This window comes from Struthio camelus, chromosome 26, assembly GCF_040807025.1.
Source record: "Struthio camelus isolate bStrCam1 chromosome 26, bStrCam1.hap1, whole genome shotgun sequence".
Classification (NCBI taxonomy): domain Eukaryota; kingdom Metazoa; phylum Chordata; class Aves; order Struthioniformes; family Struthionidae; genus Struthio; species Struthio camelus.
The window spans coordinates 468,414-495,562 of NC_090967.1; the positions used below are offsets into that span (position 1 = coordinate 468,414).

At 54.4% G+C, this 27,149-nt stretch overlaps 2 protein-coding genes across 7 annotated transcripts; both read right to left on the bottom strand.

The window, feature by feature from the left end:
* Window positions 1-420: 420 nt before the first annotated feature.
* LOC104140885 (complexin-4-like) lies at window positions 421-9,475 on the bottom strand. Its single transcript, XM_009669891.2, has 3 exons — window positions 6,835-9,475; window positions 5,744-5,831; window positions 421-5,376 (listed from the first exon to the last, which is right to left on the bottom strand). The coding sequence occupies exons 1-3, from the start codon at window positions 6,984-6,986 to the stop codon at window positions 5,161-5,163; spliced, it is 456 nt and encodes a 151-aa protein (XP_009668186.1). The 5' UTR covers window positions 6,987-9,475; the 3' UTR covers window positions 421-5,160.
* Window positions 9,476-9,631: 156 nt separating this feature from the next.
* Window positions 9,632-21,709, bottom strand: MATK (megakaryocyte-associated tyrosine kinase). 6 transcript variants are annotated; one of them, XM_068920091.1, is made up of 14 exons: window positions 21,231-21,698; window positions 20,907-21,139; window positions 16,795-16,861; window positions 16,082-16,195; window positions 15,741-15,856; window positions 15,082-15,301; window positions 13,079-13,172; window positions 12,910-12,975; window positions 12,148-12,247; window positions 11,514-11,598; window positions 11,174-11,247; window positions 10,866-11,061; window positions 10,248-10,334; window positions 9,632-10,036 (listed from the first exon to the last, which is right to left on the bottom strand). In XM_068920091.1, exons 3-14 carry the CDS (start codon window positions 16,801-16,803, stop codon window positions 9,854-9,856), a joined length of 1,344 nt encoding a protein of 447 aa, XP_068776192.1. In that variant the 5' UTR covers window positions 16,804-16,861; window positions 20,907-21,139; window positions 21,231-21,698; the 3' UTR covers window positions 9,632-9,853. The 6 variants fall into 6 exon arrangements, with proteins under 6 accessions (XP_068776192.1, XP_009668167.1, XP_068776194.1 ...); XM_009669872.2 differs by having other exon boundaries at window positions 20,907-21,698; XM_068920093.1 differs by lacking the exon at window positions 16,082-16,195 and having other exon boundaries at window positions 20,907-21,708.
* Between the last annotated feature and the right edge of the window lie 5,440 nt (window positions 21,710-27,149).

Genomic DNA, 27,149 nt, shown 5'->3' on the forward strand with positions numbered 1-27,149 from the left:
ATCCCCGCATCCATCCCCGCCAGAGCCCGCTGCCAGATGGAGGCCAAAGAGCTGCATGGTGCCACCACTACCCCATGTGTCCTTGCTGTGGCAGGGGGGTCTCTTGGATGGAGCTGCCGCCATCCCTGCCTCTCCCCCATGTCCCATCAGAGCTGGGCCAGGCCTGTTGTGACAGTCACAGGCAGCAAGGGAGCCCACAGGCCGGGTCCGCAATGGCCCCTTGGTGTGATGGAGGTGTCACCTCCAGCCCTGGTGCAGCTGGGTGACATGTGCAGGGTGCCTGGTGCTGCACGTGTCAGAGCTCAGGTCACCCTGCAGCTCCCCCTCGGACCTCCCCTCCCCAAAGGTCCCACCCTGCCCGGCCGCTCGCTCGGTCTCTTTTTGCCCCTTTTTTTCTGCACGCTTTTACTTTCTTCTGAAAGCCTCTTCCTGCCACCTGCAAATGCTGCAGTGCTCAGCTGGCGTCTCGGCTTCCTCCCACTTCCTCTTCTTTGCACAGTTCCCCTTTTGGATGCTCAACGTCACTGAGGCGCTTTCGGACGCCCTCCCTGGGGGGCCGACCCCCCCACGCCGGCGGGTGCCGCGGCACCGTGACTGCGAGCGGGTCTGTGGGGCGCCGTGCGTCCCTGGCTCCTCCGGCTCGCTGGCCCACGGCGCTGCTGCTTGTGGGACCCTGCAGCCACCTCGGCACCCCGACTTGGACCCCACAGCTGGCCCTCAGCACGCCACCGCCCTGGGGACAGCATGGTCCCACCCTGGGGATAGCATGTCATCGTGCCAGGGGCAGCATGACATCCCCTTGGGGACAGTGTAGCACGCTGGGGACAGTGTGACACCTGCAGCCACCCCACCACTGCTGGCACCTCTGGCGGGGGCTGCGCAGGAGGGTGCCGGATTCGGGGAGCACCCGGGGGCGTTACGGGAGCACCTGCCTCTCCCTCGTGCTCCCCAGCAGTGAGACGGCCCTGGTGCTGGTGCCGCCCACCCTGGGGACACCCTCGTGCCTGGGGATGACGCATGGCACCGGGCGGCCACCGGCTGGAGGTGCAAACGGGCATCTCCATGGCGCACTTGCCCTGGCACGGGCTGGTGCTGGCGGAAACCAGCCCGTTTTCAGGCCACCGCGGCGGGAGAAAAAGCTGAGCAGAAAGCCGGTCCTCTGCTCCAGCGGCCCTCAGTGGCTTCCCAACACAGCCATGGGGGACGTGACACGTGGACGCGTCCCAGGGGACCCCGGGCACCCCGTGCCAGGCCGACCTGCAGGGCAGCGGAGGGACGACGCTGGGGGTAGCCCCGGGGAACAACGCGCCTCCAGGAGCCGGAGCTTTTGCCCAAATCCTGCAAGAGTCAGGTGAAAATAACCCGGCGCAGCGGCAGCGGGAAGGGGCGGCGGGAGGGAGGCAGGCAGCAGCTCCCCGCCGGTCCCTCGAGGGCGGTGCGAGCGGCCGAGCGGCCGCGCAGCGGCGTGCGGGCTCCGGCGGGAGCTGTTGGGCCCAAAGCTCCCGTGGGTCAGAAGACGGATTCAGTCCCCCCAAAACGGCTAAACCTGAGGATGCCCAGGCATCGCGCCAACCCTCCCGGCGCGGCCCTCACCCTGCGTCCCCCCGCCGCGCGGGGGCACCCGAGTTGACAGTGCGCCCCAGGAGGCGTGGGGCGAATTTTCGGAGCTGGGGGGCTGCAGTCGCCGGCCTGCCCAGCTGCCCTGCCCGGCCGCGGCCCGGATTTGGATTTACCCACCAGGGCCGTGCGCGGAGCCGGCCCCGCTAACCGCCTTAAGGTGTTGGCTCACACGGGAGGAGGGGGAGGCCAGCAGGCTTATTTGACAAATGATTATAATTGCCTTTTAGGAGCAGATAGCAAATTGATTTGCTTCCTCGTTCGAGGCCTGTAATCGCTTCATCACTTTAAAATATTAATGCTATACTTCTTTGCTAGTTTCCCAATTACCCTAATTGAAGGCAAATTGGTTAAGAAGGTGCAATGCAGAGTATCAGGGGGTTTAGTTCACTCAAATGACAGTTTTAAACCTCCCTAATCCTATTAGGAGGCAAAGCTGCTAACGCTTAGAGACGCTGCGTCAGCTTACCGGGGCGGTGGGGCCGGAGGCGGGGGTCGGGGCTGGGGGTGGCCGGGGGCCGCCGGCCTCACGTGACCAGCTCGGCCGGGGATTTATCACTTTTTTAGTTCATTAAGAGGCCTTGGGCAGGCGGGGAGGCGGCAGGAGTGACCCAAAAGGGTGCCGAGCGGGAGGCAGGTGGCAGCGTGGGGACGGCGGGGGGGGCAGGACGATTAGCCGAGGAGACCTGGCGGAGGGTCCTGACCCGAATCCCCCGGCGCCGCCGGCCCGGGCCCAGCCTGCGCTGGGAGCCCACGCGCTGCCCCGCTGGGAGCACTGGGAGCCGAGCTGGGGTCGGCGCTGCCCCTCGTTTCACCGCCCCGGCGGGACATGCCCCGAGCTGAGCGGGGCCGGAGGAGCCTGTGCTGGGGCGTCCCGGCGGGGCTGGGGCGCTGCACTCCCCTCCGCCCCCCTGCAAAATACTCCTTTCGGCTGGCAGCGCTCCGGGCTGCCTCGTCCCCTCTCCCAGCATCGCTTGCCTCGGCCACCAGGACATGAGTGCCGGGGACGTCGCTGTGCTGGGGACGGGGGCCAGCAGCCCCTTGGCGCCACCCCAGCGCACGGGGCTGGCGTCGGCACGTGGCCGCGCCGGCCCGGAGCGGTGCCGGTGCTGTTGAGCGTCGTCCCAGCGGCCGCACTCGGCGTCAAGCCCGAGGGGAGCGGGGGACGTGGCGTGGAAACGGGGCGCCGGCGGGTGCTAACGCGCTGCTGTACGATCGAGCCAGGGACATGGCCCCGTCGCATTCAACAGAGCCTGATTTCTGTCCCCAAATGGAAGATTTGGCAAGTCTGGCAGAAAGGCTGGATGGAGGAAAGCAAGGATGGTAGGAACGACAGGGACAGCTGGGACAGTAGGGATGGCAGGGACAGCAGAAATGACAGGGATGGCAGGGACAGTAGGGACAGCAGGGGCGGCAGGAATGAGGAGCCCTTCGTGCTCCAGCCATGCCGTGCATGGCATGCTTCTGCAGTCAGCGGCCCCCTGGACAGGCCAGGTGGATCTCCATCCTGGCACCTGCTGGGGAGAAGTGACACCTCAGCGGGACTCCCCCTGCAAGCCCTGGGGCTACCGTGGGCTCACCCCAGCCTGAAATGCAACCTCATGTAGCCTCGGAGACCATCCTGCCCTCTGGGGCTCCCTGGTGCCACCTGTCCTTTTCCCCATGAGGCTGGGAACCCCGCGGGGCCAGGTACCCCATGCACTTGGAGACCTCCTTGCTGGAGCTGGATGACTCCCACAGGTGCTGGGTTGCTCCAACTGAGAAAGCTGAGGCCTGTAGCTCTCATGGCAGTGATGAGCTCAGCTGCACAATCCCTGTCTCACCCTAGAGAGGAAAACACCCCAAATGCCTGACTGCAGCTCCAGGGATCTCTCGGTCAGGGTCCACAAGGACTGATCAGGGCTGCCTGGACCTCGGGCTCCTCCTGCCCTTCTCCTGGGCTTTGCGGGCTAAGAATACCTCACCCGGCATTGCAAAACCAGGTGCTAGGTAGGAAGAGATTACAGACATGGAGTGGGGACGTGCCATGAGCAAGTGTCCTGGCTGGGGATCGCTCTGTCCTCTCCTTCATTCTGGCTATAGGATAGTCATGCTTATGCTGGTGGCTACCAGAAGCCAGCAAGAAATGTCCTACCCGGGCTTGGAGTCTGCCACAACTGGCAGAGTGGTGGATTTGGGCACCACCTCCTGGCCCTGCCACCGGTGCCAGGTGCCACAGGAGCTGTGGAAACCTCGAAGGGAGCGACGTCTCGGCAGGCCTTCTGGAGCAGATGGCCCTGGCGTGGGGCGGACGGAGGCCCCTGTGCTGGAGCGGCTTGACGCGTCCTTTCTTTCATGCAAACACAGCGTGATTCCCCCAGGCCCCGGCTCCGGCTGGGAGGTGGCGTTTGGGGCCATTCCTGGTGGTACATTTTACAAGGGTTCAGCTAGCTTAGTCCTCGGGGACAGGCGACTCAGGCAGATTAGACCTCACTAAAATAAGCAGGTATTAGTGATCTCAGCAGCCTGCAGCCTTCCGGGGCTGGGTGTCTGCAAGGCAGCATTTAAGCCCGTGCTACCTGCTAAAATGAACATAAAAGGGGAGATCTCACCCAGTAATAACCCCGGGATGCACAGGATAATCTAGCCATCTTTCAGAGGGATCCCTTCGCTGCCAGGATTACTGTTAATTGCCATGAACCATCCCAGTGCTGCTCCCAAGGGATGCTCTGGTCGGGGCAACAGCTACCGCAGAAACAACACCCAGTTCCCGGCAAATGCTGCCTTTATTGAGCCAAATGGTGAGAGACGCCCCAAAGCTGTTTCCCTGTAATAAACAGGGCCGATGGGAGCAGCAGGGCCTGCTGTCCGCCCCAGGCAGATAGATGCTGAGACAGCCCTGTTCCAGGGAGCTCGTAGGAGAGCAGAGCAGGGGACACTGTGGGAAGGGACGTGTCCAGCAGCACCTGGCTGGATGGGACCCAGGTGTCATCTTAGCAGGCAAAACCAGTGATGCCTGGGAATGTTTCTGGAGAAGAAAAGGTGATGGCTGGGGGCAGGCCGAGGGCTGCGGGACCAGTGCCCAGCAGCCAGGATGACGGATGGCTGTTCTCATGGCAAACACACCGTGCCTAGACCTGGTCATCTCTGGCTGCCCGGCAGGCTTGGCCAAGGGTATCCGTATGGGACAGGCACCCATTCACTGCCTGGCACCCATGGATGGGATGTCAGGGCTGGGGCCAGCATCCCTAGCAGAGAGGAGGGCTGGGGGCCAGTTCACAGGCTGGGGGGCCACCAGTGGCCTGCTGGGCATGGGGATGGCCAGTGGTGCCCCGTGCTCACCATCAGCATGTGATGGGACCCCTCTGTGCCAGGCATCTGTAATACCTATGTCCCATCAGTTCCCCAGGGGTTCAGCAAGGGATTTAGGGGAATTTAGGAGCCTCGGTGGAGCCTTTGTGGAGCTGGGGCTGAGCCCCAGTGCGGCAGATCTCACCCACAGGGTCTCAGATCGCTAGCACCCATGGGTGGAGGTGGCATCCGGTCCGAGCAGGCAGCCTGGCACTACATCATGGAGCATTTCTCCTTCACCTCCTCCACCGTGTCCTGTGCCCGACCCCTCAGAGCCTGGAAATCCACCTCGCGCAGCTTCGTCAAGAAGGAGAGTGCCCCATCTTCCTCCTCCTCCTCCTCCTCCTCGCCTTGCACCATGGCAGCTAGCTCCTCTGGCAGCTCCACGGAGCCGCCTGCCACGTGCAGCTGGGCATCGTCCCGCTCGTCCTGCAAGTGGGAGATGGCGTCAGGGCCGCAGCCAAACCCCGGCATCTGCCAGCCACAGGACAGCCCTCAGCATTACTCTGGGTGCTCCCTGGCTCTGGGGCACCTGGAAACATGGGATGCTTGGGAGGACACTGGAGCTGTCTGGTGCTGGGTTCGGACTGTGTGCGGGCAGACAGGATGGATGGAGACAGCAGCTGTTTGCTGCCCCCTTCAGGAATCACCTCCCGTCCCAGGGCACTGTGGGGACACCGGGCAGCCATCCAGTCTGGGGCTGTTCTGCAGGGCCAGGGGTCTGGGAGCCCCTGGGACACCAGTGTGAGGAGGCAGAGGCAGCACCCTGCTGAGGTTGGCTGGGGCCTGGCCTTACCTGCGCCAGGTGGTATTTGTCACGCAGGTGCATCCGCACAGCAGCCCGCTCTGCTTTCCTGTGCGCAAAGGCCTTGTCCCGCTCTATCCTGCAGCAGAAAACGTGACACTGCCACGGCAGCTGTGGCCGAGTCCCTGGCACACAGCAGTCCCCGCCGAGCATCGATGCCTCAGCTGCAGCATGCGTGCACACGGAGGCAATGATGCTCTGGTAAAGGCATCGCCTCTTGCACTACCCTCCCATGCAAGCGTGTGGTGCATGCACATAGGTGCACAGAGCCTGTGCTGGGCACACACAGGTGCTCACACAGCCGCCCACCAACAGGCCTGCTCCAGTGACGCCTGGGACTCACAGCCACCCGGCTCCAGCTCCGTGTCCTGCCCCAGCCATGTGGCTGTGGTAGCCCTGGTCCAGAGGTGAGGCCAGAAGGATGCAAAGGCACCGTCTGAGGGTTGCAACTGGAGGCTTTCATGGCAGGGCACTCATGGTGGCCCTCCAGCTCCAGGGCCCAGAAGAGATGCTCAGGAAAGGTGCTCACTGGAGAGACCTGCTCCTTCCCCCATGGCCTCTCGCCTCCCTGACACTGAGCCAGCAGGTCCCCAAATCACCAGGACATGGGGAAGTCAGACCTTAGCACAAACCTGCGATGGCCTGTGCTGTCTCTTGGAATCCTAGGTACTGGGGTAACAGTGGTGCTGGACATCTGCTGCTCCAGGACAGTGACAGCCAGGGTGCCCCCTGCCACCTCCAGCAGAGCCAAATCACTAGCTCTGCCCTGTGCCAGTACCCATGGCTGTATGGCTGTATGGCAATGCTGGGACCTCCCAAACCATAGGAAGGAGCCTCTGAGAGGCGCAACAAACCTCCGCATGCCCATGCTGCTACTGCCCCTTGCCACAGCTGCCTCCACCCTCTCCCCTTCCCACCCCTGGGATTTGCTGTTGCAATCTCACCCACCAGGACCCTGGGGGCCAGGCAGGGAGACAGGGGAACCCCAGCCTGATCCTTCCTGGCGCATGGGGGACCCTGCTGACACTGCTTGCAGGGGAACCGCTACCCTGAGGAGCCCGGTGCCCCAGGTAAAGCCTTACTTCTCCTCCAGCAGCTGCCGCTGGTACTCCTCAAACTCCTCGCGGGCCATGCCGTTGGGCAGAGTAGCTGCCTTCCCTTCCTTGGGGGGCTCCTTGGGCTCCTTCTCGTCCCCCCTGAAGCTCTTCAGGGCTGTGGTGAAAAAGGTGGCCATGGGTGGAAGGCTGTGTGGCGCCCTGTGCCCCCGCAGTGCCCAGTGCCGCCAGGTGCCTGTCCCAGGCCTGCCGACTGCAAGGTCAGCGGGATCGGCTGCCCCAGGGGCTCCCGCGGATCAGGGACAGATTAAGGCATTAGGAGGGGAAGCAACAGACACCTGTGTGGAAAGATCTTCTTGCACTGCTCTCTGCACCCAAGGGTGCTCCTGGCCTCGGGGGGCAGATTTTGGGCCAGCCCAGAAACCCAGGACAGCCTTGAAGTGACAACCTCATGCATGCAGCACCCTGCAGCACCCACTGCCTTGGGGCAGGGATGGCAATGTGGGGGGGTAGCAGGGTCATGGGACATCCTGGGGGGCTCCGGGAGGAGCCAGTGGGTGCAAGGGGAAGCCTGGAGTGAGCCCTTGGCCACAGCAAGGCTCAGCCCAGATGGGGCCTCAGATGGCAGAGCTGGGCAATGTGGACTTGGAGGGAGCCAACAGAGCCCAAGTGCTCCCTGGGTCCAACTGAGAAATGCTGAGAGCGGATGGAGGCCAGGCCAAAAAACCCCCTCCTGCCATCAGAGAGGCCCGTTAGTGATGGATAGACACATGGCTGCATCCTAGCCAGAGCCATCGGTGATGCTCCTCTAGCTGCATGAGGCAAAGTCTCCCCGCAGCCCCCTTGCACAAGTCCCTGGCAGAGGACAGTGCCCACAGGGCTGGATCCAGTTGTGGAACCCCTGCACTGTGGGCCCATGGGTGCCCAGAGCTGCCCCTGCCTGCTTCGAAAGGTCGGAGGTGCAAGAAGCCAGCGCAGGGGACACAAGAGGCTTAGCTGGAAAAACTCAATCAAGGGTTGAAAGACTGGAAGGGAGACAAGGCACTGGGCTGACACACACACACACATATGAACACATACCCCTGTGCCCCTCTTAATCTATGCTCCACAGAGACATGGAGATTGCTTGCGAGTCAGCCCATGGCTGGGGGCTTCCCACGGCCAGGAGGACGTGCCTTGCTCCTGTAATCTATATGCAAGCAATTTCCCATACAGAGTCTGATTAAAAGAATAATCCCCGGCCGCACACAGCTGCAGCTCTGAGACGAGAGTGGCCGGGCTGTGCACGGAGAGGATTCGAGGGCCAAATCTCCAGGGTTCCGCCCAGCCCCTGCAAACCTTTCCCTTTGGCTTTGCTGGGAAGCCAAGCACTGTGCTTGGCCCCGAGCTAGACAGCCCAACAGTGAGGAATAGGCCTAATTTGAGCCCAGAAGCTTAAAGATGCTGTTGAACTAATTTCTTTGGTTTAATCAAAAAAACCCAAATCCGGGTGTTTAGCTGGCTGTGCTTGGTGACGCCATGCTGGCTGGGAGCCACTGGCCATTGTGGGTGTTAGGCTGTGCCGAGAGCAGGGTTTTAATTTTCAAGAAAGCTGACATGTCCCAGCCCCACCACCAGGGAGGTGCTGCTCTAAAATGGTGGCAGTCCCTCCAAGGGACCCTCGCGCATTTGCAACCCACCTCTGTCACCTGCCCCAGCCCATCTTTGGGCAGGGAAAACTCCTGGTGGCACCAGGGGTCCTGCGCCACCCAGAGCTTTGGAGGGTCCATTGATACCCCAGCCATCAATACCCCAGCTACGAGCACAGCTTGCACCCAAGCTGCAGCTGGCAAGTGGTCCATGGAAGGCACTGCAATGCCATGGGTGACGAGGGCTCCTTGTTTAGGGTCAGACAACAGGGTAAGCGCTGAGGGAAAGCTGCCCTGTGGCAGGACATGTCCCATGGCTTCTCATAGAGCCTGGCAGGACAGACCAGAGAACCCCCAGCAGTGCTCAGCCCTGCTGTGTCTCCCTGCAAGAAGTCACAGCGGGTCCAAATGCTTTGACTGGGTGCAGGCAGCTCATGTACAGGCTCACATATTTCCACCATTCCTCCCCATCTCCTGCTCAGCACCAGGACATGGGCACAATCCCAGTGGACGTTAACACTCTGGCACACTGGCAGCACTCACTTCTTAGTCTTGCAGCAAGGAGCCTGTATAGAGGGGAAACTGAGGCACAGGTAGAGCATGAGGTGTGGGCAGAGCACAGGTCTCAGCACAGAATGCTTTGGCCTGCCTGGCTACCTGTAGGAGCACGGCCAGAGCACCCAACCCAATGGAAACCCGGAGCAGTTCTCCGTTATCCTTGGGGTTTGGCAGCTAACAAAAGCAGCTACGTGACACACATGCCATGGCTCTGGCGTGTGCATGTGGCTGGCCTATGGCAGAGGGGCCATGCACAACCAGGACAGTCACGCTACGCTGGGGGATGAATCAGGCAAAGACAGGCAGAACGAGCCTGGCCACGGGTACCAACCAGCCCAGCCTGGTTATCTGGTGCGCAGAGGAGCTTTGGGGGCCACTGGATGTGTGCATCCCTGCTTTGTATGAGGCAGGTCCTTCCCCTTGCTCCCATCAGCCTCCCCAAGGTAGGGCACAGTCTGCCTGGGCTCCATTCCCACCTGGCCACAGGGCTGGGAGCTGTCAGGACAGGCTTTAGCCTGGATAACAGGCAAATGCCATTCTAGGAGGCCCAAACCGTGGGCACCAGGCTATGTGTGTTGTCCCCACAGGTGAGAGGTGTGTGCAGAGCTCGTCAATGGAGAGGTAGGAAGAAGGACCCCTTATCAAGACAAAGCAAGGCCGTTGCCTCCTCTTCAGGCATCCTGGAGGAGGAAAGAGCCCTGCTGGAGCTGCTGTCCCATCTTTATTGGGAGACACAAGTGTCCTGGGCCACCACTCTGCTCAGACGCACTGTGCTGCTCTTGCTGAGCTGTTTCCAACCCCGGTGGGTCCAGAGGGTTACTGGCCATGAGCCCTGTGCACTCAGGGAGGGTGACAGTGGGTTAAACATCCCCTAAGTGCTTCAGCTCCTTCTGCAGCTTCTCCATGAGTTTCTTGAAGGACGGCCGCTTCCCTGGTTCCAGCTCCCAGCAGCTCTTCATCAGTGCATAGATGGTGGATGGGCAGTCCTCAGGGGCCTCCATGCGGTATCCCTGCTCCAGCATCTCTGTCACCTCCTTCAGGCTCTGAGAGGAAGGAGAAGCAAGGTGGCACATCTCTGCTCCCCTTTCCTGTCCTGCCAGAGGCTCTCCCTGGCTGCTGGGGGAGCTGGGATCTCCCGATCCTGTCCCATCCCTCCTGCCTCTCCTGCAGCCAAGACACCATGGTGTCACCCAGATCATACATCTCCCAGCACCATGAGAGCTGGGCCAGGCCAGTGCCTGCCAGCACACTCACCAACTTGGGATAGGGTGCCCGGCCGTAGGAGAACACCTCCCACAGGAGGATCCCGTAGCTCCAGACATCTGACTTAGAGGAGAATTTCTGCAGCGACATGAGGGAAGGGAGTCTGAAGCCACCCAAAAGCAGGGCTAAGTTGGACCCCCCCCATCCCTCCTCAAGGAGAAGATGGGAGAAATATTGACTTCCCCCATGCAAACCTCTGCCCTCTGCCTCCCTCTCTGGCTGCTGTTCCCTCCCATTTGACCTCAACCCCACACCCAGCAGGACACCCTCCCTACCCGCCACAGCCCTCTATCACTGGCAGTGCCTTGTGTCTGATGCACTGTGCCTAACATCGTCCCAGCTGCTCCATCCTACAGCGTCCTGCAGGAACTGCCGTAATTCTCCACTGTGCAACAGCATGAGCGTGTATTGGGCAAGAGGACAAAGCCCAAACCTTGGGAGATGTGGGGCTGGCTGTGAAAGAAGCCACCATGGGGCAGTGACCCATATGTGTGTGGTGTGGATGGTGACAGGTTGAAGGGTTGGTGGATATGGGCAGGGGGGCCCCAAGGGGATAAGCTGCTTTAGGAGGGTACCCCTGGGCACCCAGTCCTTTCCTCCATCACTCACATTGTGTTTCAGGGCCTCTGGAGCCGACCACTTCACGGGCAACAAGGTGTTGTCTGTGCCCTTAGGATTGACTCTTGCCAAACCGAAGTCGCTCACTTTGGCCACATTCTCCTCGGAGATGAGGATGTTGCGGGCTGCAAGGTCTCTGTGCACCAGCTTCTTGGACTCCAGGTAGTCCATGCCCTGGGCGATGTCCCTGCAGCAGCCAAGGCAAAACACAGCCTCAGCATGTGTTCTCCCAGGGCTGCCCAGTGGGGTGGCACAGAGACCGCTGAAGCCCTGATGGGGGGAGAGGGACTCTGACTTACAGAGCAAACTGGAGAAGCTGCCTGGTCCGCACAACAGCCCGGCCCCGTGTGCGCAGGAAGTTCACCAGGTTCCCCTGATGGAGAAGGAGAAATGCATGAGGGCAAAGGGCTGCCAAGAGACTTTACCTCCTGCTGGGCCTTCACTGCTCCAGTCTCCTCCATGAGGAAGGTGCTATTCCCTGAGAGCCAGGCTGGAACTAGCCCCAGGCAAGTTTCAATTAAGCTCCAAACCAAGGATTTTGTCCCCAGATCTGAGCCACAATACGTCCTGTTGGACGAGGCCTGGCTGTGGCAGAGAAGAGGTGCTAGACCGGCCTGCGCTGGGGACAGGTGCTCTCACCTTGCTCATGAACTCCATGACAATGTAAAGGCCGTTGTGCAGGATCACACCAAGCAAACGCACCAGGTTCTTGTGCCGGACCTTTCTGAAATGGGGGGACAATGTCAAGGGGGTGCCAGGAGGGTGGAGCTGAACCAGTGCCACGGATAGTACAGTGGTGTCTGCAGCGATCACGTGTGCTTGGGGCAAGCCCTCAGCACGATGGGGGTGACAATGGGATATGAGGACACTCGCATCTTTGCAGTCTGGCCCTGATGTGGGACTTTGCCACATGGGACTTTGCAGCTCAAAGGTACCCCGGCCCCAGCTTCTGCCCTTCCTCTGGTGCCCTTCCTGGGCGCAAGCCATGCACTGCTGTGAGCACTGGGGCTGAGCACAGGCCCACGGTGGGACCGTCTGTCTCAGTGGTATGCACTGATTTAAATAGTGATCCAGCATAGTGCTGATGGGGCAAACACTGTTGCCTGGATTGGAAGCAGGCAGATTGGATACTGTGAGGTGCCCCAGAGTCGGAAACTTGTCCCTGGGACTTCCAAAATGTAGCCTCCCCAGCCCCTCTGCTCATCCCTGGGGTCCAGGACAGGGACAAGGTGTTCATATCCCCCCACCTCCACCAGCCACATGGGGCACTCACGTCATGGCAGCAGTTTCAGCAAGGAAGGCCTGGGCAGTCACGTCACACTTGATATTCTTCACGGCCACCTTCTGCCCCATGTACTCACCCTGCAGGACATCTGGGAAGGAGGCGCGGGGGCATCAGGCACGGTGCTGTGCTCACTGGATGGGGTGAGCCCACGGGCCAAGCTGGGTGCTTCCGGCTGAGCCCCCCAAGCCATGGGCTGGCCAGGAAAAGCAGGGGGAGAGGGCCCAGGAAGAACATCAGGGGATATTTCTTGGGGTGCTCATGTCTGGCCATGTGGCCCCTGGTTTTGGGGACAGGCCACTGGTGGGTTAGGGTGAGACATGTAGCCTTGTGGCATTAACTGTGCTGGGGCAGTGTGTCCTGCCTTCAGGGCCAAGTGGGAATGTATCCTCCAGGATGGGGATGGGATCCTTGTGGGGACAGTGGACAGGGTTTTCTGGTTTTTTGCATGCCATCTCCTGCTGTGCACCTTGGTTTGGTCTCTTGCCACAGGTCAGACAGCATGGGCTCACAGGAGCATCTGAGGCCTGTAGGAAGCAAGGGTGGGGCATGGTCTGGGGACATCTCTGGGGCTGCCTGAGGGAAGGGGACATAGGGACGGACTGAGTGGCCCAGCTGCCCTGTCTGTGTCAGCACTATCCTTCCCATTCTGGAGGCAGCCGGGGCTGGACCAGCCCTGACTCATGCTCCCTGGCCACAATCAGCCCATTTCCCGGGGTCTCTGGGAACATCCAGCTCCATCTCTTCACCTACCTCCGAATTCGCCTTGCCCAATGCGGTCTCCCAGCGTGAGGTGCTGTAGGTTCAGTAACCAGCCAGCTAGGCACAGGGACAAGGGCAGGTTAGCAAGACCACATAGAACTTGGACATGCCATGTTCTTCCCCAAAATGCAGACCTGGACCCTCTCCCACCATCCCCTACCTTTGGCCAGCTCCTCCTCAGCTGACTTCATGCCAGTTTTTGGTTTAGGCTTCACCAGCTTGGTACAGATAGCTCCCTGCTCCTTCATGTAGTGCTGCAGAAGGATGAACACAGAGACACAGATGATGCTGTGATGTGGTAGGAGCGTCCTGCCCCAGAGCATATGGCTCTGCTGAGGGACCAGGCTCTGCTCCATCCCCCAGGGCCCTGGCTATTGCTTTGGGGCTCCGAGCTGCCCTGGAGTCAATCCTCCTAGGACAGTATAAGATGATGCTTCCCCCACCATTGCCTGCCTCCAGCTCCTGTGGGAGATCACTGCTCCCCATCCTGTGCGGAGCCACAGAGGGGAGCGCGTGGCCATGCCTTGGCCCTGAGCATTAGCCGAAGCCTGGAGGCTGTCCTGCTGCCCCTAGCGGCACCAAGGGCCAAGCATCCCCACAGGATGTGCAGGGCAGACACTGCTTCCCCTTCTGCTCTGCTGCAGTTTTAGAGACAGGCTGTTATTTACGGGTTGCAGCTTGGTCCTGCTTCCTGCACATGGCTTTGCTCTGGGTGCCGCAAGGGAGACACCGTAACAAACAGGAAGCCATAAGGCACACTGCTGAAAAGCTGAGTGGCAGCCCACACAGCTCCCCTGTCCTTGCAGCATGTTAAAACCCATGGGAGCTCCACATGCTAGAGCCCAGCTCTGTAAAGAGAATGGTGTGCAACAAAGACACTTGTCAGAAATAAGTTCAAAGGAGCAGGGCTGAGCATAAAGCATTCACGGCAGGGTGATCTCCAGGAGCTGAGAAGCAGAACGGAAACAGAAATACTGCCCAGCAGAGCAATACAGCTGCAATGGTTAAAGAGCAGGGCCAGGGGAGCTATAAGAGGAAAGGACCTATCCAAAAGCAGAGGTTACATCCAAATGAGGAAAATATATGAGAGTACAAATCCCACACTGATGAAATACAGAACTGTAATAAGACAAGGCAAAAAGATTTTGAGGAACAGCTTGCTAAGAGCACGAGAGCTAATAATAAATTAGCCAGCATTAGGAGCCTTGCAGAGTTAGCAAGCCAGAGGTGACAGAGATCCCAAAGGCAATAAAACCATGGCAAAATGTCTCAGTGAAAGCCATGGTGCTTGCTACGGGCAGTGAGGCAGGTCCCCTCTATTCACAGCAGATAGATAGGCTAAAGAGCCTGTCTCAAGCATCGGTAGGAGAGCTTTCAAAGCAAATTGCTAAAATAAATAGTATTGAATCTCAGGGTAGGATTTGGTGCTTCATGCTGTGCCTATGACCCATCACTCAGGGTAGGAAAGGAGGGGAAGAGGCAATTGTGATGTGAACTTACCAAAATACTACAAGCCCAGCTGCTGCATGAAGCACCAAATTAGCAGGAACATGGGGAAATGTGGCCCTGGGTAGGGTATCAGAGCTGCGGTGGGTACAGGTGCTTCATGGGCAAGACATGGGGAGCACAGGCTCTTAAGTACAACGGGGATGAGGCGACAGCACCGTGAGGCACATGAAGCAAAACAAACCCAAGTTCACAGGGTTTGATAACTGCCCTGTGAGCAGCCCAGCTCAGTGTTTAGGAGCAATCAAAAAGCCCATCAAGGCTGGGACTGTTGGGAAGTAATCAGAAAAAAAGGGCAGGGACCTACCACTGCTCTGTGTGATCCCCACACAGTTGAAACAGGATGTAATGAAGAGTCAGGATAGACTAATATCAACACACAGAAGATCTCCATTGGGGGAACAGATCCTGCAAAGCCTGGGGTCCTATCTGCAGCCAGACTGGCTCCTTGTGCCATCACACAGATGCCAGTGTTGGTACAAAGCAGGACAGAGTGGTGCGGACACTGGTGGGTATGAATCATCCTGGTCCTCTGCGCAGCATGCCCTGTTGGTACGTGCTGGGCTAGATCTATCCTGACCACCCTTGTTCCCAGCCCTGGTCAGCCCAGGGCACGTGGTCCCCGCAAGTCTCTCTGCCCAGGGAAGGGGCTCTGACCTCAATCATGTCGATGAGGTTGCAAAAGCGCTGCTGGCTGTCGATGCTCAGCGTGTTTTCCTCGTATATCACACGGTAGTGGATAACCTCCTTGCCAAAGCTCACGCATAGCACGTAGTCGCCGGGGTGCCGGATGGACTCGCGCACCAGGAACAGCCCGTCTTCAGGGGGCTGCAGCTCCTGCACCGCCTGTACCCCTGAGATCTTCCCATGGAACCAGCTGGGGAGATGAGGCTGTGGAGCCTGCTGATGCGCTTCCCCACAGCTCCAGCAGTGAGATGGAGAGAGCAGAGGCCCGGCCAACTCCCACCACAGATATGCAGACCCCATCCCATAAAACCCCCTCCCCATCAGTCCCACCCAAGCTGGGCCACAACCATGAAGCCACAACCAGCAGCCTTCGGAGCCGGCTACTGGCCTCAGCTAGTCCCTCTGTCACCAGGGCATGGCCACAGCCTACTCTGCCCCCCAGTTGCCCCACTGTCCTGGGGCAGAGCCACCCAGCCTAGCATCTGCCACTCAACACATCGTCAGGGGGAAGTTGTGTTGAACTCATCTGCTGTCCTGGCTCAGCCCAAGCCTGTGGGCTGAGCAGGTCCTTGGGGGCTCTGCCAGTCCCCAGCATCCACGGGACCCCAGTGGGATGTGGCTGTACTCACGGCATGAGGCTGAGCTTTGGGTCTGCCCGGATGGCTCCACGTTCCCGCAGTGCACTGGCTGCCAGCAGCCCTTCCTGCCCAGTGTCGTTATGCTTGGCGCGGTACCACCCTTTGCCCTGGCGAGGCGAGAAGTGGAGTAGGTCTCAGTGCCACCAGCTGGCTGGTGTGAGGGAAGGAAAGTAGTGACCTGCATGCAGCCCCTGGCTCCTACTATGAAGGGGGGGCCCAGCCATGGCAGCTCGGCCTGACACCCGATATTCCTGGGGTCACTTCCCCTCCATACACAGCTGCTGCCAATCCTCCTCCCAGGGCACCATGACCCTTTGCCCCCACCAGTTCACCTCCACAGCCTCAATGATAGTGATCACGTCTCCCTTGTGGAAGGCTAGCTCGCAGGCCTTTGGCTTGGTGTGGTCATGCTTGGTGACGCACTGCGTCCCTGGTGCCCAGTGTTTCTGCAATGGAGAAGACAGTGTGAGCACGGACAGTGAGCTGGCATGCCCCCTCTGCCTCCCACAGCCATTAGGGCCAGCCCTAAGGGCCATTCAAGCCCCTGGATGGGATGACTGCACTGCTGATGTGGGAGGCACGCCAGTCACAGCGGGGGCAAAGGGTGCAGGGCACAAGCCTGCTGCCCAGCTGACCCTTCCTGCACCCTGCTGTGCCCCAGGGTGACGGGTTACCCTGATGTTGGCAGGGGAAGTGCTAGCATCCCTATGCCAGCCCAGGAGGGGATGGTACCCCCTGCCCAGGCTTGGGACACTGGCACATCCCAGGAAGGTCAGCTCCTTGTGCAGGCTGGGGACAGCAGAGACAGGGGGACCTGGTCCCACACAAGCAATGAGCCTGGACATACGGGCCAGGCAGAGCAGAGTGGGGAGCAGGGGGAGCATCAGGCCACCTTGAAGGGTATTTGTTCCCTGGTCCTGGGGCTGCACCCACATGCTGCTGCCAGTCTGTACTCATGCACCCAAGTGCAAGTGGGGCTATGGGGCTGTGCCCACAGGCACCCACGTTTAGGACCCATTCCCTGCATCAGGGTAGCTCCACTCACCCCGGACATGCTGGCTGGGCTGGCAGTGCATCAGCAACTCCTTGTCTTCTCCCAGCGCGGCAGTCACCTGGGGAAAAGAAAGGAAACGGGGCTGCAGAAGGATGGGGAAGCCAGGCCACCCCCCTGAGCAGAACCACCCCAGTGAATGTCCTAACAGGGCTGCGTCTGCCATGGGGTCTCCCTGCAGAAGGACCAGGGCTGAGCTGCGGCACCATCATCAGCCTTGTCCCAGGCTGCTCCTCCTTTCCCCACAGGCTCTCTCCTGGCCAACACTACCTAGCACAGCTCCTCGCAAGGCTCTCCATCACCCACGCTGGCCCAACATTATGGGGAGGGATAAAAAAGTCCAGGGTGCTTCAGAGTGCACTGCCAACCCTCCCTGCACTGTGCATATCCCGAGGAGGCTCCTGTAGTCCTGTGTGGGAACAGGATCGAAGCATCCTGGCCCCTGCTGCACGCTCATGCCTCGAGTGAACCCCTTTCTCTCTGGGTTGCACCCATTTCTGTCAAGTTCACAGCTGTGCCTTGACTCTGGAGCCCACCCAGCCCCCTGCCAAGGCCCAGCTCAGAGCATAAGGAAAACCTACCGCAGCCCCAGAGCGGGGTAGGAAACCAAAGAGGCATTTCACCACCCACCAGTGCTGCTGTCGCTATGTGAGGCCCTCACAGCGACTGCAGGGCCTGGGGGGAATGTGGTTTTACTAGGAACTTGCTTTCTCATCTTCTGTTTCAGCAGCTCCCAGTCAGCAGGGTCATGAGGGCCGGGGCTGGGAGATGCACCAGCTGCAGGGACCCTGCTGATGTGGGATGCATCAAGCAGCCAGGCCAGTATCAGGGCTGCCTGGAGCAGGGTTGTTGATGGGTTGACTGTGAAGGTGACTGAGCACTGGAACAGGTTGCCCAGAGAGGTGGTGGAGTCTCCTTCCCTGGAGATATTCAAAACCCGCCTGGACGTGATCCTGGGAAATATGCTCTAGAGGACCCTGCTCAAGCAGGGGGGTTGGACTAGATGATCTCCAGAGGTCCCTTCCAACCTCAATTCTGTGATTCTGTGGTTTAAGTTAGGATGAGGCAAGATTGTCACATCCTCAGGCTGTGGGATGATATTGCAGGCCCTCCCATGCTACCTGTCACCAACTCATCACTCTGGGAATCCCCCACTGCACATCTGCCACATCGGGTGACGGAGATCCTCTGAGGGGTCCCACGCTCACACTCAGTGAAAGTCCAGGCAGAGAAATGGGGTCCTGGAGGATGCACAGAGCAGGGGCCTGGTTCAACAAGGCAAAGAGCTTTGCCCATCTTGGCAAAAAAATGCTCTGGGGCAGGGATAGGGCTGCCTTGGGTGGAGAGTGCGTGGCAGGCAGTCACCCAGAACTGGGCTGGAAGCACCCAAAGCCCGACCAGCATGTCGCTGGGGACCCCAATACTGGGGTCAGTGCCTACTCTGGGGAATACGCGTGTCCAGTTTCCACTTCAAAACTGTGGGGCTTCAGCTGCCATCATCCATCTCTTCTTATCCCAGGGCCCTTCATCTGCAGTGTCATCTCTCTGGGAAGATGGGGGGGGCTCCATGTGCAAACTCTTTCTTTTAAGCCAGTCAGTGCAACCCTGAGACCCTGCACAGCACCCTGTGCTGGCAGAGCTATACAGCCTGGCAGGCTGGAGGAGACACCTGTGCCCTGGGACAGCACAGGGTACTGGACTGTGTTCACTGTGGCACTGCCCAGCCTCCTATAACCACAACAGAACGGGAGCATATCGGGCCCAGCAGCTCCCCAGGTCACAGCATCATCCAAAAAAATCACTAGGCTTTTAAAAATAAAGAAGGGGGTTCCTTAAGTTTTCTTCTGAGTTCAGAGCCCTTTCTCTGGCTGTTTCGCTGGTTTAAATTTCTCTCCATCACTTCAAAGCAGATGCTTTCTTTCCTTTTCTAAAGGAAGATGAGGATTTCTCATGCATTCACATGACTCACATGCTTCAGGCTTTATAAAATATGCCATCTGATGAGACCCACGTTCCACGTAGGCGAAGCTGAGTCGTGCCCACCTTGCTCCTTCCTACCCAAGCACTGGAAAGTGTGAATCTGTCTCAGGAGCTCAGTGCTTCTCTGTTTTCAAGACCTCAAAACGGCCAGAGAAGTGTCAGCTTCCAAAGAACGGGAACGTGTGAGGAGGGGGGAAGTGATTTTATTTGTGCACTGATCTTGGTGCTCAGCTAACACAAGAGCCTGGCCATGTGTGGCAGGGACCCAGCACTATCTGCACCTCTCTCTGGAAAATCCAGTTGGAAAATCTACTGTTGCTTGGAAACTTCCAACAAGGACGATGTTTCCCCTGCTCTCTTGGCCTTTCTCCCTTCAGTTCGGTTTCCCTTCCCCTCCAGGGCACTGTCAGCGTGGTGTACCCATCCCTGACGGCGAGGTCAGGCCTCCCTGCACCGGCTGACGAGGGCTCTCACTTCCAGGAGCCAGGCTTCCCTTCTCCCGCAGTGACGCCTCTGGCATCTGACTGAGCAGGGGTGGGAGGCAGCACCCCAGACGGCTGGGAGAGGTGCGGGGCTCAGTCAGCTCCTTGGAGCAGAGATGACAGTCTTTGCTCTATTCCTCTTTTGGAGGGTGAGTCACGGTCACTCCTCTGCATCACAAGTGGTAAAACCCAGCCTGTCTAGGTGACTGCGACGATGTGAAGACTTACCATGCCAGCTTCCATCTACCCTCAGCCAGAATCCAGAACAAAGTGAAGATCCACAAAAAGGGACAGCTGCAGCTGTTTCAAGGCTAATATTAGTGGCTAGCAGTTTTTTTCTATTCCAGAAGCCATCTTCACCTAGTACAGACATCCTTTTGTCCTGTAGCCCATCTGTGCCACATATATTATCTTGGTGGACTAAAGCTTCTGGGCAGAGACGCAAAGCCAGCAGCCCTCTGAATATTCCCCCACAGACACAGCCAAAGTCCTACCTGCTGGGATGCAGGTGAGCTGTGTAACACATCCAGTGTGGGTGAGGATCATCTGGGTACAGGGCTCACAGGATAGGAATCACTCCATCCCCCATGCTGCAGGGCAACCCAGGTCTCCACAGGAACACACAGGACCGATGGACTGGCTGCCCCCACGGTACTGAGAAAGGATATGCCACCTCAGCTAGGAGGGACAATAGCTGCCCTGGTGGTTTTCCTTCATCTTCTGCTCCTCCAGGACAGTCATTTCTGGTGCAAAGCAACAGCTCTTTGCTCAGTCCTGCCTCCATGTGTGCGGACTGCGGGTGGCCCAGGTGCTCTGGGCTAGGCACCCAAGGGCATGTCTTCCTCTCTTCCCAGCTGACACATCTGGTGAGCCTGGTTTGGTAAAGCCACTGCAAGGGCTAAGAGAGGTACACTGCCAGATATACACCGCCAGATACCTGTCCCTGGGCAAACTTGGAGACCCTTTGGCACATCAGCCCAGACACCAGCTAGCATATAGGTGAATCATATTCTTTCTGGTGCCACTCACATACCTTGTTGTAAAGCAACTGTTATTCTTGGAGATGTTTGGTCCATGTGGTTCCCATCACTAGAACGTATGTTCCCTCAAGTAGGATGTATGGGCAGAAAGCCTAGGAGGAGACATTTGCCCACCCACATCCCCCTTTCCGGAAGCTATTCCACAATTTTTTAAACCAGCTAACCTGTATATTTGCAGTGAAGTGCAGAAATACTATGCATTTCAGTTCTGAACCTCCCCGACCCTGACTGAAGAGTTTAGGCTTGTTTCCAGTGCACAGAGTGACTCCAGCTGAAGAGCTACCATGACCCAACCGCAGTGGTGGAAGAGGGCACACACACATTAGCAGACTGCAACTTCTGCACTGAAACTTGAGACGGATATATTGCACACGCACCTTTGAAATACAAGCTGGAGAAGTTCTCCTGTTTTACAGATACGCCATCGCACTAAAGGGTCACTTAGACAAATGCCGAGTATAGTTCATTTGTTGAAGAACAGGTGACACCTGGCTGTTTACTCCACTGACCACTACACTAACACTACATTCATCTCTCTCCACCAGCAGAGCAGACATGACAACATCACCTGCTCTCAACAACTCTAATAGACCTTTGCACTTACCTCCCAGAAATGTCCATGCAAGGCCTTGGGGGCAACGATGTCTCAGGGCTGCTCACGGCTAAGCCGGGACTCAAATCCCTGAATTCCTGGAGAATAAATCCCTTTTCATACGGAGCAGCAAAGCTTTATTTTCAAGGACACGCTCCCAGAAAGAGCCACTGCGTTATTTCCTGATTTCTCTTCTGGTTAGCGCTGTAGACGCAGAGCGTCCTGGAGGTCCTAGTGCCTGCCGCCTATATAGTCAAACATTAATCAGAGATGACTCATTATTTGACAACGCTTACCCCAAAATGACTTTTACCCTTCAATAGCACAAGTACACACCCTCACTAGAAGAGGCATTGGAGATTGCCAGATCTCACATCCTACTGCATTGTGTAGCACTCACAGAAAATTAATGATCAACTACGCAAATAGAGTGAGATTCGCTGATACAGCCTTGATTACCATGATCAGAGCATCTTCCTGAGCAGCAGGTGACCGTGAGTAGCAGCTGCTCTCTAGGGGGAATGAGAGACTCAGAAAAGGACACAGCAGGACCACGGTTCCTGATGTCTAACCCTGTTTCAACATCAACTTGCCTGAGACTTAAGGGAGGTTGATCCAGGAGCATGTATGCGCCTTGTCCACTCTATATGGGATGAAAACCACTCACAGACACATCACAGGCTGAAATGGGCAATTGTAAAGCCCAGAGAGATCCTTAAATGCACAATGCTGTCAAATGGCAGGGGCTTATCTATATCCTCCAGCATCTACAATTAGAGCAGAGGGAACAGTTGCCTCTGCAACTCACCACACTAGCCAAAAACCTGGAGACCAGTTTTACCCTAACCTTCAACATTTCCAATTTTCTGAATAAAATGGGTTTAAAAAAAAAAAAAAGCAATCTCAGGCAAACACAGTTAATTTGATCTTTTTAATTTTTTCTCTAATAAAATGGTGTTTAATCCTTTAAAAATACTGGCAATTCAAAAGAAAAAGTAGTTTTGAAATAAATACGTATTTGTTTAAAGAATGAACCCAGAGCATTTCAATTCCTCCCATCTCCCAGTAGGATTCCTCAAAATTGTCTTCTTCCCTTCTTTAATACACAGCTCTACTCAAAGTTTTATACAGCTCTCCTTTGCCTACTCAGTTCTCTTCAGTCCCCAAGTTGACAATACAGTTGGATTCATCAGAAATGCAACAACTTCTCCGCCTGAGAAATCTGTCCCACATTTCAAGCATTCAAAAGGAAATCAGAAAATGGTGACACTTGTCACAAAAGCAGGCAAATCTTCCTACCTTGCCTCCATGGCAACTTAGGGGTTTCATTTTACCTCTCCTTTTAGCGTCTAAAGCCAAGGATCCATGTTGCCTTTGGCTTTCTCTACAGCCAAAGGAAAAACAGGCACCTCCAGAATGCGACGCAGCTGACCTGGTTTCAGATGCCAACCTTGAGTAAGTCAAGCTATCCTAGCAGCACCGCTTTCTTTCTGTTGTTCATAAAGGCAGCACAGGAAGGCTTTCTCAGCCTTTGACATCCAACTTCAGACATTTAAAAAGAACATCACTAAGTTTAAATGTCCCTTTTTAGAGCTAACATTTTTATATTTAGAGCCAGACTTCTCACCAGTGATACCACCAATTCAACAGCGATGTTGGGAGGACCATTTAAGTGGACATTTCCCCCTAGGCAAGGACTGAACCTTTAAACACTGCTTTATCTTATCCTGCTTACAACAGGTGACTACAGAAAATAGATACATCACTAGGTCCAAGTGCTGTTATGCATCTCTATGCTACTTGCATGGCAATCCCGCAGGCAAGTGGGCTGCAGGAGCCAGACTGACTGTTCCAAGAAGAATTCCCCTCCTTCCCCCAGTCAGGAGCAGTGTAGACAGCAGAGATATTTTCACTAAACCCTTAGAGAGCAGATGGCATTTGCACAAATCTACACCCCAGTGAGAAAGTAGATTTTGTGGGAAAGCCCTTGTCCCTGTGCTCAAGGGACAAGTGGAAGATGTGCTGTTACAGCTGACAACCTCAGTTCATTACACTAGGTCTCGGCAGCGGTTTTATCTAGCAGCACCAGGCCCTCACTGCAGTGTCCGTGTTTGTGTCATGACTGAGGGGGGGATGCGCAGCACTCAAAGGGATGTTTCATATCTGGGTTCTTCGTTGTTACAGGCATCCACATCAGCTATCCTGTCACGTCAGTTAAACTTATTTTTAGCACTGGTGACTTTTCCTTCAATTCTGGGGGTACTTGTAGCACTGTTTAATGTTTTTACTTCCTAATTTCTAATGAGAGAAGCTCTTTGGAGTGGATGCACTGTTGTATCCTCTTTTCTGCTCTGACCAAGGTAAAAGGCTAGAAACCGTACATGGTATTTCAACACTCCCCAATCTTGCTGAATTACCAGCAACAGATGAAGTTAATCATAAGGCAAAAGGTAGATCAGAATCAAGGCTTCCGCCCACGTGACGTTATTGAACCTCTACTGCATAAACGTACAGAAGGATGTCAGCAGCTCCAGCAGAGCCAGTTAACTGAGTAACATTCAGTTCAGAACAAATGGCACAGTACTAGTTAAATACATTGTACCTGTTTAAACAATTACAGAAACACTTAACTGCATCCCTCCTCAAATATGTGTTTTTGTTCCATTTATAATTCTTAAGCCAGAATGTTTAAAGGGAAACTGCTTTACCCTCCCCTCCCCAAACAATTTGCACTTTCAAGGAAGAAGCATTTGATGACAAACTAACAATACAGAAACAAATTTTTCAATAAGTCCTAAAAAGCAGTGGTTCAAAAAACTCCAAACAGCCTGAAAGAATATGAATAGAGATTTAAAAAGTGAAGCTTAAATGTAGAACATAAGTATGAAGTGTGTGACAATCTGTTAGCTAACCAGCAACATCACATAGGACAGAAGTGTGCAATTTCATTTCTTTTTCTCCATAGCATTACAACAAGATAGCATTACAAAACATTAAAGCCACATTACAGGCTCTCCTTCACACATTTGGTTGGTCAATTGCAAACAAATAACAACAACCAAAAAAACCCCAATCAGTTATATGTCTGTACAATTCAGCATCCACATCACTGCTCCTAGGTGGGAGCCCACAAAGTGCAAGATCCCTCTCCAAAAGCGGAAAAGGCCCTATGCCAATTTCAACTGCTTCAGATCAGGCTAGAAAGTGCCTGATCAGGGCTGGAAATCTAAAATAATACAGAAAATATCTAAAAAACAAACCGCAAGCTTGTGCTTTGCTTTGTACACCACATAGGCAAACATCAGAGTTTAATAGTATCTGCCTCTGTCTACCTATTTTGCTGCAGGAAGTGTTTCTTCTAGAGTAAGAGAGTGGGAGGGGAAGGAGACATAACAGAAAGGAAGGAACTGTTGCTATAGGCAACTTCACTCTTAAGGAATGGTGCAATTTCTGTAGTGATTATAGTACAATTTAAAATTATCTACAGTACATTATATAAAGGAAAAAGTTAATAAAATTGTCAGACTAAAACAAACTTGCATAAAAATTGGAATAACGTGAACGTTATCTTACAAATGCAATAGCATTGTTAGGCAGCATCTTCCTCTTTTTTGTCCTTCCCATCTCCCTTGTCCTCTGCCATTTCAGCTGTCTCTTCTTTTTTTATTGCACGCATTAAATGTACTTTTAGGAGGTGGCAAGGGGTCCATTCCAAGTACGCTGCATATTTTTCTGAAAGCCAGCATTTCTAAAACATGTTAGGAGAAGGAGGAGATAAAATGGCAAGAACCTTAATAGAATGAAGACAGCAGTTAGAAGGAAATGCACAGATGTCCTCAGTTCTTCTTGCACATACTATGGAAGCTGGAAAGTAAAGTTATTTAGAAGATCACCTTCATCATATACACCAATACACAGTAACTAGGATTATACTGCAGAAAGGGATTCAACCTCACCTAGAGCTAAGGTAACCAGCTACTTTGAAAACCAGAATCAAGGATTTTGTATCCAAGCTGAAGTTTACTGAAGTCCTTCTAGGGAAGATGTGACGAGCTTTGGACCTTGTGTATGACAGCCAGAAACCTCTGTGGGGTATAAGGTTTTGTAGGGGGGAGAGTTTTTATTTCTTCAAAGCAAGAAAACGAGTGCAATTAATAAGCTGCAGTCTTCTAGAAAATATGATGACCTAGCCTGAAAAAATTCCCCTCTTGCTATAATTAAAAAAAGTGAGTTTAACTTTCCCCATCCCCTGCATCTATGCACGTACATCTTGCAGAAGTATTCTGCTGCTGAATTATTGGACTATCACAACATTTCCTACTTCATTCCTAACAAGCAACAGGGTTAATAAATAGGACAGAGAGATGCAAGTTCAGAGTGACTGTACTTGTAAAATTGTTCCACATGATGCTAATGTAAATTTCTAAAACAAACTTCTTCATTTGGCCACAAAAGTTTCAGGCAAAGCTAACTACACAGCGGTCGCTTGTAACTCAGTCTAATTCTCCATTCTCTTTCCTCATATTTAAGATGAGTAGCTACAGAATTTTAATGTTTGCTTATTCAACATTGGTCAAGAAAGTCAGTGCTATCATTGCAAAGAAATAATACGGTCAGGCACATTTTAAGCATTAATGAAAAAGAAAAATGCAGACCACATCTCCCTCACAGTAGTTTAAAAGTGTTAGTTGCTGTGGGGATCTCCAGTATACCACTCACAGCAACATTTACTGAAGTGTCCCTTCTTAATAGATATTAACTGCTATTTTTTTTCTACTTGTATACTGACTGTGACATCTTCTCATTCCTTATGGGTCACAGTCTCCAAAACATCCAACTTAGCTTTCCAGTGGGGATCTTCCAGCCCAGGTCTATCTGACAATGACAGAAATAAGGAATAAAACACATTACAAAATAAATATACTTCAGTCAGCTTTTTAAACAGTGAAATTCAGGGGAAACAATTTAAAAATTCAATTTAAAAACTATTTTAGTACTTCTGGAATTTTGCTTTACTTCAAGTAAGAAAGTGTGAGAAACTGATCAAGCTTTAGATTCTCAGGAATGAGCATAAAGTTATGGAATTTGGGACTTCCCTTAAATTTTTTTCCTAAAATACCGTTTGCAAGTGTTCAAAAAAGCAATAATATGAGCTTTGTAAAAGCTAAGTGTGGGTACCAGAAATACATCTCTGACAAATTTAAGCACTAGTCTTTCCTTGCAAATCAGAAGGTAGAGATAGGTCTCTCCTTACTGGAAAAAAGTATTGCTATCAATATTATTTTAACAGAGCAGCTGTGCAGTACAGAGGAATCATAACATCACACTTCAGCAGTGCTTACATAAGAAAACGACCAAGAGGCAGCAGTACTGAGGGACAATATCCACAGCCCAAGCTACCGTTCCGAAGATTCCAGCGAGTCTCTTGCATGCTTCTGTGATACTCACCTGTCAAAAGCATTCCTGACAAGGCACATTCATGGTGTTGCCAGGACTTAACAGGCTTGGTGCACTACATAAGCCTTTTCTACAAAAAGTTCCCTTGCCTGTGGAGAGGATAAAAGTGACTTTAATTTAGAGGAGGGAGGAAAAAAAAAAAGGCAGCCAAATATGGCTTTCTTAAGGGAGTACTATATGGTCTTTAACCAAAACTGTCTGCTTCTCTAGACTGAAGTCTTTTCTTGGGACTCTGATTTGCGTTTAGAACTTGGAAATTAAGACTCCAAGCCACCAGGAATGTATCAGCTTCTATGATAAGTTCTTATTTGGCTATTTAAATGATGAAAAATATCTTCGCTATTTTACCATCAAAACAGCCAAAGGAAAAAAAAAAAAACCTTTTGACCTGCAACTATGACAGATAACTTCATAAGGATGAAAAAAGTGAATAAAGAGGTCAATTAAGAGCTTCCTTCTAAAAATTTTATATTTCTGTGAGACTATTGAGCATATGCAGGATTTTATAGTTGCCTGGTAATCTTCTTAAGGATGCCTGCAGTAACCATACAAGAAGTTCTCCCTCCAAAGCACAAAGAATCACAGAATATATCACCTCTGTCATTCAGATTAAGTTTTTTGAGGGGTCTCCTTGGATATTTCTGCTACTTACTGGCACTTTTCCATCACTCAGCCATGAGACTGTATTGCAGTCATAGGAGGCTATGCAACAGAAGATTTTTTTCACCTCTTATCACATTTTTTATTATGGTGGTAGAACTTCAACACTACTATCTGAATAATTAAAAAAAAAAACTG

Excerpts from the sequence above, each read along its gene's own strand:
- MATK (XM_068920091.1), bottom strand. Across the intron at positions 12,976-13,078 it reads TGAGGAGGAGCTGGCCAAAG|CTGGCTGGTTACTGAACCTA; the intron begins GTAGGGGATGGT and ends CCCTGTGCCTAG. Across the intron at positions 11,599-12,147 it reads GCTGAAACTGCTGCCATGAC|AAAGGTCCGGCACAAGAACC; the intron begins GTGAGTGCCCCA and ends CCCCCATTTCAG.
- LOC104140885 (XM_009669891.2), bottom strand. The coding sequence starts at position 6,986 with ATGGCCACCTTTTTCACCACAGCCCTGAAGAGCTTCAGGGGGGACGAG. Across the intron at positions 5,832-6,834 it reads CGGCAGCTGCTGGAGGAGAA|GATAGAGCGGGACAAGGCCT; the intron begins GTAAGGCTTTAC and ends TTTCTGCTGCAG. Across the intron at positions 5,377-5,743 it reads ACAAATACCACCTGGCGCAG|GACGAGCGGGACGATGCCCA; the intron begins GTAAGGCCAGGC and ends TCCCACTTGCAG.